Below are 13609 nucleotides of genomic sequence, written 5' to 3'. Positions count from 1 at the left end.
CCCATTTTACAGATGAGAAAATCAAGGCCAAAAGGTTCACTTACCCAAGATTACACAGCTGCTAGTCCAGTTCCAGATTCTGTCCTCTACCCACTATTTGACACTGCCCAGGTCTATTAGCTCCTCACCAACCTTCTTTCCTTCCTGCTCAGAGATGTGCTGAATTTCCTGCGCTCTGGGGACCTGCCACCCCGGGAACGTGTGCGGGCTGTGTACAAGGAGGCCCAGTACTATGCCATTGGGCCCCTCCTGGAGCAGCTGGAGAACATGCAGCCGCTGAAAGGGGAGAAAGTACGCCAAGCATTTCTGGGACTCATGCCCTATTACAAAGGTGAGGGGTGAGCTGTCCAGGGCAGTCAGGGTGTGGGGAAGGAGGCTGCAAGGCACCTGTCAGTGCTTAGCTCTCCACCAGATTAGGTGTATTACTCGGGAAAGAAGAGAGTCCCACTCCCCTTCCTACCCTCCCATCTTGGTCACTGGGAAGACACAAAGGAAGTCTACCTCACCTGTGACAGTCATCGAATCACATTTCAAAAGGACAGTCTTCATCCCATCGCATTGGTTTCCTTTTGCTCTGGACATCCCTGTTTAAGTTTGTATCCTACATAGGCTCACAGAGTCCCTTCCCCCAGGAATCTGCCTCTTTCCTCTTAGATCCTGCCATTGTTGGGGCTCTCTTTGTGCCCTCCCACTGCCTTGCCTCACTCCCCGCCTCCCAACCCCCACCCCAGTGATGGTTGCTATATTCACTCCCATAGACCATTTGGAGCGGATTGTGGAGATTGCCCGGCTGCGCGCAGTACAGCGGAAGGCCCGCTTTGCCAAGCTCAAGGTCTGTGTCTTCAAGGAGGAAATGCCCATCACCCCCTATGAGTGTCCACTTCTCAACTCTTTACGCTTTGAGCGGAGCGAGAGTGATGGGCAGCTATTTGAGCACCACTGTGAAGTGGATGTATCTTTTGGGCCCTGGGAGGCTGTGGCTGATGTTTATGACCTGCTGCACTGCCTAGTCACGGACCTCTCAGCCCAGGGCCTCATCGTGGACCACCAGTGCATCGGGGTGTGTGACAAGCACCTCATCAACCACTACTACTGCAAGCGCCCCATCTATGAGTTCAAGATCACATGGTGGTGAGTAGTCCTTGTAGGAAACCAAACCCCTTCAGGGAAGGTATCCATTGCCCTTGGTGGCTCTGGCAGTAAGGTCCCTGGAAGGGCTACTGACTTCCCCAGAACCTGCTGAGGTGAGGACTGAGTCTGGAGGCACAGCTCCAAGTGCACAGGTGCAGCTTGGGTTCAGGCTCAAGGCTTGTGGCCCACAAGACTTGGTGCCTGCACTCACCTGGCCTTTCCTCCAGACACAGCAGTCTTTGCCTGAGGCTGATGGAGTCTGGCTTGCCAGGACTTGACCAGGAAGTCCAGAGCAGTTTCATCATTTTTCTTGACCTTACAAGAGTGTCTGCCCATTTTAGAGCCACATTAGCATACTAATGTAGGAATAATCACTTCCTCAACCCTGTTCAGGTATTCCTTACTTGTTCTCAGTGTATAGGTATGAACACAGAACATAATGGGGGATTTGTTCAAGTAGCTACCCACAGCCCATGGCTGAAGAAGGAGCCTCTTCTTTCCCTCTCCTCCAAGAGTAGTCCCAGGCTTTGTTTTAGGATGTGAAAAGACTCTTCCTTCTGAAACATACTCTTTACCACTTTTTGGAGATAGAACCATAGTTGCCAAAACCATGCACCAGGTTGGCCTTAGAAAAGCACAATGTTTACAGCCCTGCTTTGGGCCTTGGCTTCTTCTATCTTCCACCAACTTTCCTTGCTTGAAGGGTTATCTTCTCACAGGGCTGGAATGCAAATTTCAGAGGCACCTTCTGAAGAATCCCTAAGTCAAACAGGCAAGATGCCTGGATCTGTTAGCTTCAAGATGTAACATCCTTTCTATAGGCTCAGAATACCTCTTTGGCTGCTATTTCATGTGGCAGGATTCAGTTTCTGGTAAATCTTGGATGGGAATGCCCTCTTTTTTTAAACCTTGTTGCTTTATCCTGCTAACATTCTCCTTCCAGGAGAGTGTCTATCCTGGAGAAGTAAAGAAAGAGCTGGGTGAGAGGCCCAGCTATCCCAGGAGCTGTAGGAAGATAGCAACAGACCTCCATTATGTTTTACAACCCATGTTTCAGAGAAAGAAAAGGATCCACAAGGTTCTGCTCCCACTACATTTCCTTCTTGTTCTGTCTGCAGCCTGGGGCAGCTAGGCAGGGAATGGACACCCATCTCCTAATGGAAGGACCAGTAATTACAACAGAGCATTTCTTGTGCTGCAGTAAGGGCTTCTCCCTGTAATCATGATTGTACTTGACTTTTTCTGGGTGTCCATGTAGGGAGATTTTTTATATGTGAAAAGCTGGTGAGGAAAAGCTAGACTTACGAGACCAGAGTGGTGAAGTAGGGCGAGGATGAGCTACAAATGGCTACATCCTTTTGGGGAAGAGAAGGCCAAGCCCTGGGACTTTGGCTGAATTCTTTCACAGGGCAGTGACCTCCTGGCCCTTGTGTGGGAACAGAGATTCCAGGGCATGGTTTTACATTCTTATATTGTATTACATGGGTAGAGCAGAGATACGGACTGAGATCTAAGAGGAAAGAACAGTCAGTCATCCTAGTTCTGAGATATGTGTTCTATTGTTCTCATCTACAAATGGATTATCACTTGGAACTTAGCCCAGCAGCATAGCTCTTGCCTTGTTCTAACAGTAAAGTCTTTCATTTAAGTTGCTCTGATTGTTGTTACTGCCTAATAGATGTTCATTTTTTAACAGACACCATGGCAAGCTATTCAGGAGAAAGTCAGTATGAGTAGAGAGCAGATAAGAAAGCCCAATGTTTTCAGTAATGTGGCCCTGACCCCTTCTCTTTACTACCCCCAGCATAGAGCATCACAGCACTTGATTATTTAAAGTCCATACATGTAAGATGGGGAGTGGCTGGTTTGCTCAAATGCAGGTTTACTCAAAAAAAGTCCCTGAAGACTTGCTTGGAGCTACAGATGCTGGATAAGGCACTGTCTGTGTGCCTCTTGCTAGAGACACCCACTTTCTCTGTCCCTCCGTGATGTTTTCAAGGAGGTGTGCTCTGTACCATCGTGGGGAGACAAGGCTCTGGGCCAGTAGACCAGGAAAAACAGGAACGTGTCCAGCTTAGAGCTCTTTCTATATGGAATAAAAGAATTCAATGACCCAGTTTGGCCATTCTCTAATGAGAAGCCAAAGCTAGTCTGAAAAGTGCTGTTTGATGTGGTGGTTTGGGGTAATGGCCTCCAAATAAATGTCATCTCTGAGGAAGTGACTTCTCGTGGGATCCTTTTTTAGCTCTAAATGGCCAGGCCCAGAGCATAAGAAGCGTTGGGTCAGGAAGAGGGTTCCAAAGGATGAATGCTTCTCCCTTATTGAAAGGAAGTATATTTTCATAGAATTCTTGTGCACGATGCCAATAAATGCCTCTCATCCTGACAAGGGACTAGATTCATTCTGCCATGAGACTGGCCAGTAGTTTTCAGTGGGTCAGAGTGCCTGCCTTTGGGGCTTCCCTTTTGATTTTGGGTACCTTTTCTCCCGGGTACCATGCTCACTGATTGGGAAGATGAAAATTTTAGGAGATAGGACTGTATGGTGCAATGCTAACCATAACAAAATTCAATGAAAATGAAAAACTTAATGGCAACAAAAAAGACTGAAACAAAACCACAGTGAAACACATCACACCATTCCAGGTGGAAGAATTCTTTGGGTAACACTCTAAATAGAAGAAATAGAGGAATCATCACCATCCTTATTCCATCTCTGGTTAATTCACCAGGCTGTCCAGTGCTTATCATTTGGAAAGTGGTCAGTTGTGCTCTGAAAGCTTCTGTTCTTTTTTCCTGGGGCTTAGGATATTCTGGGAGCCGTCTGAGCCTTGTGCTTCCGGCTGATCAGGTGTTACAATCTTCCTGTTCTGAGTTGCTCATTGGAAGACTAGGAAGTTGATATTTGCAAGCCACAAAGTGGGGTGAACCTCAGTGTGTGATCTGGGTCTAAGCTGGATCCTGAAGAGGTTAAGATAACAACAGAACAAAAACTATTCACATTGAGCATTTTGATTCCAGTTAGAATTTCAAATATCCTTCTGCATACTTTCTGTCTATATTTGGTTCTGATATAAGTGATTAAGCTTTCTTGGGTACCATTTTGCTGGGGCTCTTTCATGAAGGTGGTACCTGCCTTATGATCCTTAAAAAGGAGGCTTTATTCATCAGAAGCCAGAGTATTGGGAACTGTGGTGGGAGAGGCACTTTTGGAATTCTGGAAGAAACATATATGTATACATATGTTAATTGGGGGAAGGGTGGACTGGCAGAGGGTTGGGGGAGGTGGTAACAAATACTGGGTATAGGAACAGGTAGTGCCTCTGCAGTGTGAGAGGTTACTTTCTGTATGGTGTTGGTTTGTATACATGTAATAACACTTCCTGTGTTTGTTTGTTACCTGTCTGTGAGCACTTTGGTGCATGGAGCCTCAGTTCCTTCACATAGCATTAAAGGCAACAATGAGAACCTGGGTGCCGTGCCTTTCTTTTTTAGAGACTTACTTTCATCCTTCCTCACTCCCCCCATTTTGCCAGCAAATATGTCTTGATTTCTACTTAAAATGTGATGTGTTTGGGGTGCCATATTAAATTAAATAGGCTCTTCTCTGAGAGTAGCAGCTGAACTTCTGCCCTGACGAAGTTGACGACAGGTGGGCCCCATGAAGGTCTTTCGGTAGTTACTCTAACCTTGTCTCTGCTCCAGGTAGGAGTGTGCCCACTTAGCCTAGGCAAACAGCTCGGCCCTTTTTTGTTGAGAGCTCTCCAGGGGAAGAAGATAGCACAATTGCACAGTCACTTATGTGGCTCACAACCATGTCAGTAATTCTGACAGAAATTCCTCCTGTCAGATCACCCAGTAGGAGATAAGTGACTCCAAGCTTCTGTGAGCCTCAGTGGGTAAGACCCTGCCTTGAGGAAGATGAGTGTAAGTTGCCCTTCCTCTGAAAGCAGAGTTTGACACCTTTCTGGCTAATGAATGTCCTCATCAAGATGCCCCTTGGTGTCACTCATGAATTAACCTGGAAGGGTGAGTTCTGAAGTGCTAGGGATCTATGTCACCCTCCAACTGCTTCCCTTAAATCTCTGATTATTCTAACTTTCAGATAAAAACACTGCATCATCTATGCCAAATGTATTCCTTGACTTAATTACTATGCACATACTTACACAGTAATAATACACTAATAATATCTTACAAGTTGGAAACTGAAGCTCATACAGGTATGATTTCCCCAAAGGCACATAGCTTGTAAGTGGCAGAGTCAGGATTCACACCCAGAGCCCTTTTCTGAAATCCTCATGGGTATTCAACAGCAGAGCCCTCCCATTTAGGAGTGCAGCATTCCACCTCTGAGGCTCAGGGCTTCACCCTGCCTGGCTTATAAAGATTTGAAAAGCAAATACTCTAGAATAATATTAGAAAGACTTTCTTAGATATGTAGGTCTTAAGTAGCGCTGAGCATTAAGAAAATAGGTGGGGTCCCCAATGTCCACTTGGTGGAGAAGGTCCCTGCTCATGGGACAATGAGTGGAGAATAACTTAACAGGTGAGTAATGACTCCCTGGCTGGACACTGTGATGGGATGATACAGGACAGCCTGAGTTAATCAGACTCCTGCAGTCTACAGGTCTCATTACACTGATGTGCTGTGCAGTTTGAGCATGTGGGGAGGTATGCCCAAAGGTGATGGCCCTCCTTCAGGGCCCCCTGGCATGAAGAGAATAATTGATACTCTAGCTCAGGGAGCATTACATACCTGGCTTGGGGCTCATGGCCCTTGGACTCTGGGTCTCTACCCTGCCTGTGTATTTTTTGTTGTCGTTTTGCAGATGACTTTTTAGCTGGCTTTACTTACTTTTCATTTTGATTTGTTTAACTTATAGCCTGTTTTATTAGCTTTTATTTACTTACCTTTAACTTTCTGATTCCTGACTGTTATGTTTCTCCTATCTTATACTTTGCTTTCTCTATTTTTTAAACTTTTTTTTCCTGAGCTTATGTATCTGCTTTATTTTTTATTTTATTAAAATTAAAAAAATTTTTTTCAATTATAGCTGACATTCAATATTATGTTAGTTTCAAGTGTACAACATAGCGGTTAGACATATAACTTATGAAGTGATCTGATAAGTCTTGCACTCACCTGGTACCATACATTGTTATAATATTATTGACTATATTCCCTATGCTGTACTTTACATCCCCGTGACTATTTTACAACTACCAATTCGTACTTCTTAATCCCTTCACCTTTTTCACTCTGCCCCCCAACCCCCCTCCCATCTGGCAACCATCAGTTTGTTTTCTGTATCTATGAATCTGTTTCTGTTTTGTTTATTTGGTTTTTCAGATTTTACATGTAAGTAAAATCACATGGTATTTGTCTTTCTCTATCTGACTATGTCACTAAACTTCATTCCTAACATATCTTTTAAGTGAAGCACACATATGAATAGAATGCCAATGAAGATAGTTCTTGTTCTGAGCAAGAGAGATTATATGCTTTTTTTTTCTTCTCTAGTCATTTCTACAATGATCTTACCAGCTGTAAACATTAGGTACATAATTTCTCCTTTTAGATGAATATCTTCTAAAATCTAAATTCAAAGAAAAACTGATAGTGTTATTATCAAAATTGTAGATAACCCAGCTGGCCGAACTTTTACCTTCCCCTTCAAAATGTCCCTCTTGCCACTTCCTATACAAAATGGTAGTAAGTACAGGGCAGTTCAATTCCTAGACTGTTTAAGGACTTCTCCTCTCACATACTTATTCTTCCTGAGGAATGACATTATCTAGAGATCCAGGGATTCCACCTCCTCCAACTACCTAACACCAAGTAGAAATAGGACTGTTGTGCAGCAGGAAAAACATCAGGAAAGACTGAACTGAACCATCTTGGACCATCCAGAGCACTCCGTAAAAGGGGCCTGTAATCAGATTATGATGCACCTTTCCCAGCCTTCTGTGATCTCAGTAGCAAGCTGATTCACCCTTCAACAAACCATGACTTTTAGAGGATTCTCCTAATGTATCACAGACCCTGAGTTTTCCTATATCATATGATCTTGGCAGATGGCCCGGCTCCAGTAGGTCTTTAGAATAGATGTATCGATACTTCTCAGTTATTACTAAACTCAAGAAATAGAACCCCAAAGCACCACAAAGCTTAGAGCTTGACCTCCGTTAGAAGAAATTTACAAGTTGAGTCAAATCTTTATTCCTTTGTTATTTTTATAAAGGGAGTGGGGATGGTATCACGAGTAGGCTTAAGTGCCTAGAATGTGTATCAGCCTCTATAAATTCCTTTATTAATGTTTTTCAATTACATCCTGATCACCAGTTGTGCCTTGGCTTATTCTGCCAGCCCATCTGTATGTGAACGCGTTGTGGGTACTTCCCCTCCTCACTATGTCAGTTCCACCTCCCCACTCCATTCACAACTGTCCCCTCTTTGGCATTTTAAAGTGGTTGGCCACTTCTGGCCATACCTCACTGGCATCTGGTAGCCAGCAATGGCAGTGACACTGTACCCAGGCTGCCCTCTTCTTATTTCAACCAGGTAAATGCATTTTTGCATTGAGGTCCCTGGCTTTCCATTTCAACTTTCTCATCTGGCCTGCTAGGATTTGGAGAGAATTTTCTGGCCCCATCTCTAGGCTCTGTATCCACCTCACAATAGCAGCAGAGGGTGCCCACAGGACCCTACTAAGTGGACAAGTTAGCTTTACCCTCCTTCACCTCAGGAGGAGTATTGATGTACTTTTCCTGGAAACAGAATTCACCAAAATCTGCCTAACAGAAATATGAACTTCCCTGGTGAGCTGATCACATCTCTACCTGCTGAAATGAGGGTGGTGTTATTTACTTGACATTCCCACAGATCAAAGCAGTATGTATCTGCCTCCAGACATATTCCCTCCACGGAATGTGCCACCCAATGGCCTAATATTCTTCAAAGTACAGCTCTATTTGGAGACTCCCATTGGTCCAGAGAGGCAGAACATTAAGGAATCCCCTCTGTAGTCACCTGCAGGAATATTCCATCTCTTCCATTAGGGCCTTTAGGCCAGAGGGTTCCACCGCAGTGCAGTTTATTGCCTGATTTTGAACTCCTGTCAGTTCCCTGCTGGGATGGCAGTCTTGATCCCTTTATGGCAGTGGCACTCCTGGGACAACCTGGATTTATGGATTGAGATCAGAGGTAGAATTCCCAGGTAAGTCCAACCAAGGTATCTATGTTAATGGAGAGAGTGTTTCTTTGTTGGAAAGCTTTCCAGACACTCAAACGTGCCCCAGGATTTCAGGGACTTATAGGCAGTACTGGTCATTCGTTCGTGACCCACAGCTTCCTGACTTGATTATTCTATCTTTTTAAGAGGTGGGTTCCCCTGATCCCTCGCTAAGGACCCAGCATTCTGATAGCTGAAAACTCTGTACGTCTTTTCTTCTATCCTGGACTTAATAGCACCAAGGAAGGGTAGCATCTGTCCCTTGTTTCTACATCTCCAATGTTGGTGTTGCCTGAGGCAAACAACCCTTTTCAGTGTAAAAGCTGCAGTATCAACAGATTCAAGGTCTAGCAGCACCATTTGAAAGAACTCTTTCAGGGATATCTTCACAACAACCTGGAGTGGTCAAGGTGTATGTAACTCAGCTACAACTACAATCAGAGCTGGGATTCCTCTGCTGGCCTCCGAGGTTCTTGCATATGTAATGGAGCACCTTTTGAAGCCAAATGTTTGAAAAATAGTGAAGGCAGACCATATTTTTATAGCTGAGTGAGAAGCCACTGCAAGCTACAGATTGGTACCCGTGTGCAGCAGAGGCCAAACAAAACCCAGAGCTTCCCAAAGTGGATACAGAAAGGACTGTATTCTCTTAAAATGGCTGATTGGTGTGCCAGGAGAGGAAACCGAACTCTGGTGATCCTGATACATCCCATTGACATCCCATGTGCCTTTATTTCTCACTTGTTAAAAATGGAAAATAACGTATAGAAACTTCTTGAGACTTAACATCTCATATATCAATCTATACTGTCTCCTTGGGTAATCTTCACTGAATTGCATTAGAGTCATTTGTATTAGAAAAAAAGTCTCACAGTAATTTGAATAATTTACATCTTTAATATAAATAACATAATAGGACTAGAGTAATGAGGAATTGGTGAATAAATTCCTCATTAGGAATTTATTAGGAATTCCTCATTAGGAATTAGAGGCTGGAGGCATCACTCTGACTGACTTCAAATTATACTACAAAGTGACAATAATCAAAACGCCATGGTATTGGCAGAAAAACAGACACACAGACCAGTGGAACAGAATTGAGGGTTCAGAAGTAAACCCATATTTATATGGGCAAATAATTGTCAACAAAGAAGCCAAAAACATACACTGGAGAAAGAAAAGCCTCTTCAATAAATGGTGCTGGGAAAACTGGAAAGCCACCTGCAAAAGAATGAAACTGGACTCTTGTCTGTCACCACACACCCAAATTAACTCAAAATGGATGAAGAACCTAAATATTAGACCTGAAACAATAAAATGCATATAAGAAAACATAGAAACTAAACTCAAGGACCTTGGACTTAAAGAGGATTTTATGAATTTGACCTCAAAAGCAAGGGAAGTAAAAGCTAAAATAAATGAATGAGACTACATCAAACTAAAAAGCGTCTGCTCAGCAAAAGAAACCATCGACAAGGTAAAGAGACAACTATCTGAATAGGAAAATATATTTATAAGCAACACCTTCGATAAGGGCCTAATATTCAAAATATACAATGAACCCATACAACTCAATAACAACAAAAAACAATCTAATCAAAAAATGGGCAGAGGACATACAAATGGCCAACAAACATATGAAAAGATGCTCAACATCGCTAGCTATTAGAGAAATGCAAATCAAAACCACAATCAGATAACATCTTACACCTGTTAGAATAGCTGTTATCAACAGGGCAAGTAATAACAAATGTTGGTGAGAATGCGGAGAAAAAGGGACCCTCATACACTGCTGATGGGACTGCAAATTGGTACAGCCACTATGGAAAACAGTATGGAGGTTCCTCAAAAAACTAAGAATTGATCTACCATATGATCCAGCAATCCCTCGAAGACTTGAAAACCCATATCTAAAAAGATATTTGCACACCGATGTTCATAGCAGCATTATTTACGATGGCCAGGACATGGAAGCAACCAAACTTTCCTACAATAGATGATTGGCTAAAGAAGCTGTGGTACTATGTACAATGGAATATTACTCAGCCATAAGAAGAGATCAAATACTGCCATTTGCAACAACCTTGAGACCTTGAGATAATCATGCTAAGTGAAATTAGCCAGACAGAAAAAGTTGAAAATCACATGATATCACTTATATGTGAGATATAAACCTAAAAGCAACAAATGAACAGGACAAACAGAGACTCATGGACATGAACAATAGACTAGTGGTTACCAGAGGATGCGGGGGCGGGAGGGGGGAAGTAGGTGGGGTAAAAGGAGTCAAATATGTGGTGACAGAAAGAAGTCTAACTATGGGTGGTGAACATGCAATATATATGCGTTGCTGTTGAATTGTACACCTGAAACTTACTGGATTTCGTTAACCAATGTCACCATAAAAAAAAAAAAAAGGAATAGCAGATATAAGAAGCAGGTACTAACCTTAGGGCTGAGATAGAGGGTCCAAGAAAGAATACCATAGAGCTGATATTCAGACTTTTGGGGAGAGGCCATGGCTACGGCTCACTGAATGGCATAGAAGTCACTGGAGTTCTGTGCTGTTAGAACTTCCTGGAAATCTACCCTGTAGAATGATGGGGAAAATCTATTCATGTGAGATGTCTTGCCAGAGGTACTCCGGCAGACCACCAAGGGAAGTGCCGGGGAAAGCTGTTGGCCTCTTTGTGCTGCTCATCAGCATGCACTGCAGTAGCTAAGTGCTAGAGAAGCTGTATGTACTATGAGCAAGCACACCAGAACCAGAAAGGAAAATATCTTCCCTCTTGCAATGTTTCTCCCTCTTGCAATGTTTCATAATGTCCTCTACTAGCAAAGTTCAATATTATGTTAATTGACAAAGGAAAAATATTCAAAGGTCCTAACACAATTTTTGCAGAGACAATGAAGGATGAATGTGGAGCTAAGAGGCAATCAATAACTGGCACATCATCTATAGGCTAATAACTCTCAACTTTTTACTCCTGCCCAGGCTTCTTATACTGCTTCTTCAGCCTCTATTAGCCATCTCAAACTTAATATACCCAAATGGAATTCTTTATTTCCCCTCTGCACCCCAAATATCTTCCTCATTCCATCTTCTCTATGGCAAGAAATGCCATCCATCCATCCAGTCAATGAAAATCTGTCATCTTTGACTCCCCTCCATATCTCACCTTTTACTTGCAATCCATCACTTAGTACTTGAATCCATATTCAAGATGTATCTTGAAAACATTCACAGGTTTACTTGTCCAGATCACCATTATCTCTCACCCTGCATTACTACAAAGGCCTCTTGGCATAATTTGCTCCCCCGCATTACTACTACCCTATTCTCCAGAATAGTCTTTTGAAAGGGTGGATTAGATCCTGCAGTATGCCTCCTTAAAACTCTTTGTGTTTAGAATGAAATTTAAAAGACCACATTTGATCTGGTTCCTACCTACCTCTCCACATCACACCACCCTAGCCATTATTTCCCATCCTCCACCCTGGCCTTCTTTCAGTTCCTGCCTCAGGTTTTGGTGACTAACATTTCTTCTGCCTGGAATGATTTTCCTCTAGTCCTTCTCATTCATGGCTGGCTCATTTTTATATTTTTTGTTCCAACTCAAATGTCACATACTCAGTGACACCTTCTTTGACCACCTCATCCAAAGTTTACTCCCATTACTGTCTACTACATCGCTCTATTTTCTTTTAGTGTTTTTTTTTTTTACCAATAGTAATTATTTTATGTCTCTATTTCTTTTCAAATAGAGATTTGAAATCTGAGAGCAGAGATTTTGCCCCTATTGTTTGTCCTAACGCTTAGAACAGTGCCTGGAAATAGGTACTCAGTCAAGGTCTATCAAATTATCTGTCCAGGATATGGACAGGAGACCTCTTAGGACATGTTAGTATTACCATGCCCTGTGATTAAATTCAATGGACAATTGCAACAACCCAATTTAGGTAGGGTGACTAATGACCCAGACTCTTCATGAATGAAAGTTTGGGTCACCCCACCAGGTAGAGATTAAATATGGAGATTAAGTATGATTTAAGGAGATACATATGTGTGTCAAGTTGATAAGGGGTGTAGTTGTGGTGGTTAATTTTATGCATCAACTTGGTTGGGTCACAGTGCCCAGATATTTAGTCAAACACTATTCTGGTTGTTTCTATAAGAGTGTTTTTAGACAGGATTTACATTCAAATCAGTGGCCTTTGAGTAAAGCAGATTACCCTCCATAATATGGGTAGACCTCATCTATGCAGTTAAAGGCCTGCATAGAACAAAAAGCTGACTTCTCCCAAGCAGAGGAATCCTGACAGCAGACTGCCTTCAGACTTCATCTGCAACACTGGCTCTTCCTAGTTTAGCAGACTGCCTTCGGATTTGAACTACAACTTTTGCCTGAGCCTGCTGGCATCCCCTATCAAATTTTGGACTCACCAAACCTCCAAAATCATGTGACCCAATTCTTTGCAATAATTATCTTCCTATATATATCTACCTATCCTAGGATGTATATACATACACACACACACATATCTAGAAAAAGATTTATACACATCCTAAGAGAATATATATCTATAACGAAGTCCAAAGGTGGCATACCACATATCTGCCACCTTACTATTCTCATTTAACACTCTTTTGAGGATCTGTCCATTTTCATACATACAGAGCTGTTCCTCCACCTTTGAAATTCCATGAAAAGTATGTTCCATGAAAGAACTTTTAAAAATAATTTCTGCTGAATTATGAGATGCACATGCCTCTATTTACCAACAGATTAATAAGCCTTTCCCACATTTAGGCAAACAGTTCTCAACTTTCTTCTTGATAAGGACTACTTGGAAACCTAACAAAAAAAATATAAGATGGAAGTTTTGGGTTTACCTAATTGATTCTATAAATGTTTATAGATTTGGGTCGTGATTGCCTACAATATGGTTTCACCAAGAGAGAATATACTCTTTTGCATATCTGAAGATGTTTTCCCTGATTTTTGATCCTATGGAAAATGGCTTAAATTATGTGGTTCCTAAACTAATTCTCACTTGGGAACCTTCTAATCTGATAAACCCTTCTGCCATAACTATTTGACTATCTTCCTGAGGCTTTCCCCTGGGTTGTTTTATTGATAGGCAGCCTTTATCCATTGAGGCAGAGATGGCCTTTGCCAGTTTAAGATTACACTGCTCTTAGCAAAACCAGAGGAGAGAGTGAGAAAGAGAGGGAGAGAGAG

The 13609-nt window shown here is 42.5% G+C and overlaps 1 protein-coding gene across 6 annotated transcripts in view; it reads left to right on the top strand.

The window, feature by feature from the left end:
* Positions 1-13609, top strand: part of RABGEF1 (RAB guanine nucleotide exchange factor 1) — an 83253-nt gene that overhangs the window by 6047 nt on the left and 63597 nt on the right. For all 6 annotated transcript variants that reach the window (XM_023534614.1, XM_011366978.2, XM_011366979.2 and 3 more), the window contains exons 3-4: positions 153-331; positions 759-1131. In XM_023534614.1, the coding sequence (XP_023390382.1) occupies positions 153-331; positions 759-1131 (552 nt within the window). The remainder of the gene's footprint in view (positions 1-152; positions 332-758; positions 1132-13609) is intronic.

This window comes from Pteropus vampyrus, unplaced genomic scaffold (genome assembly GCF_000151845.1).
Source record: "Pteropus vampyrus isolate Shadow unplaced genomic scaffold, Pvam_2.0 Scaffold128, whole genome shotgun sequence".
Classification (NCBI taxonomy): Eukaryota; Metazoa; Chordata; class Mammalia; order Chiroptera; family Pteropodidae; genus Pteropus; species Pteropus vampyrus.
This window is presented reverse-complemented; position numbering and strand designations above follow the sequence as displayed.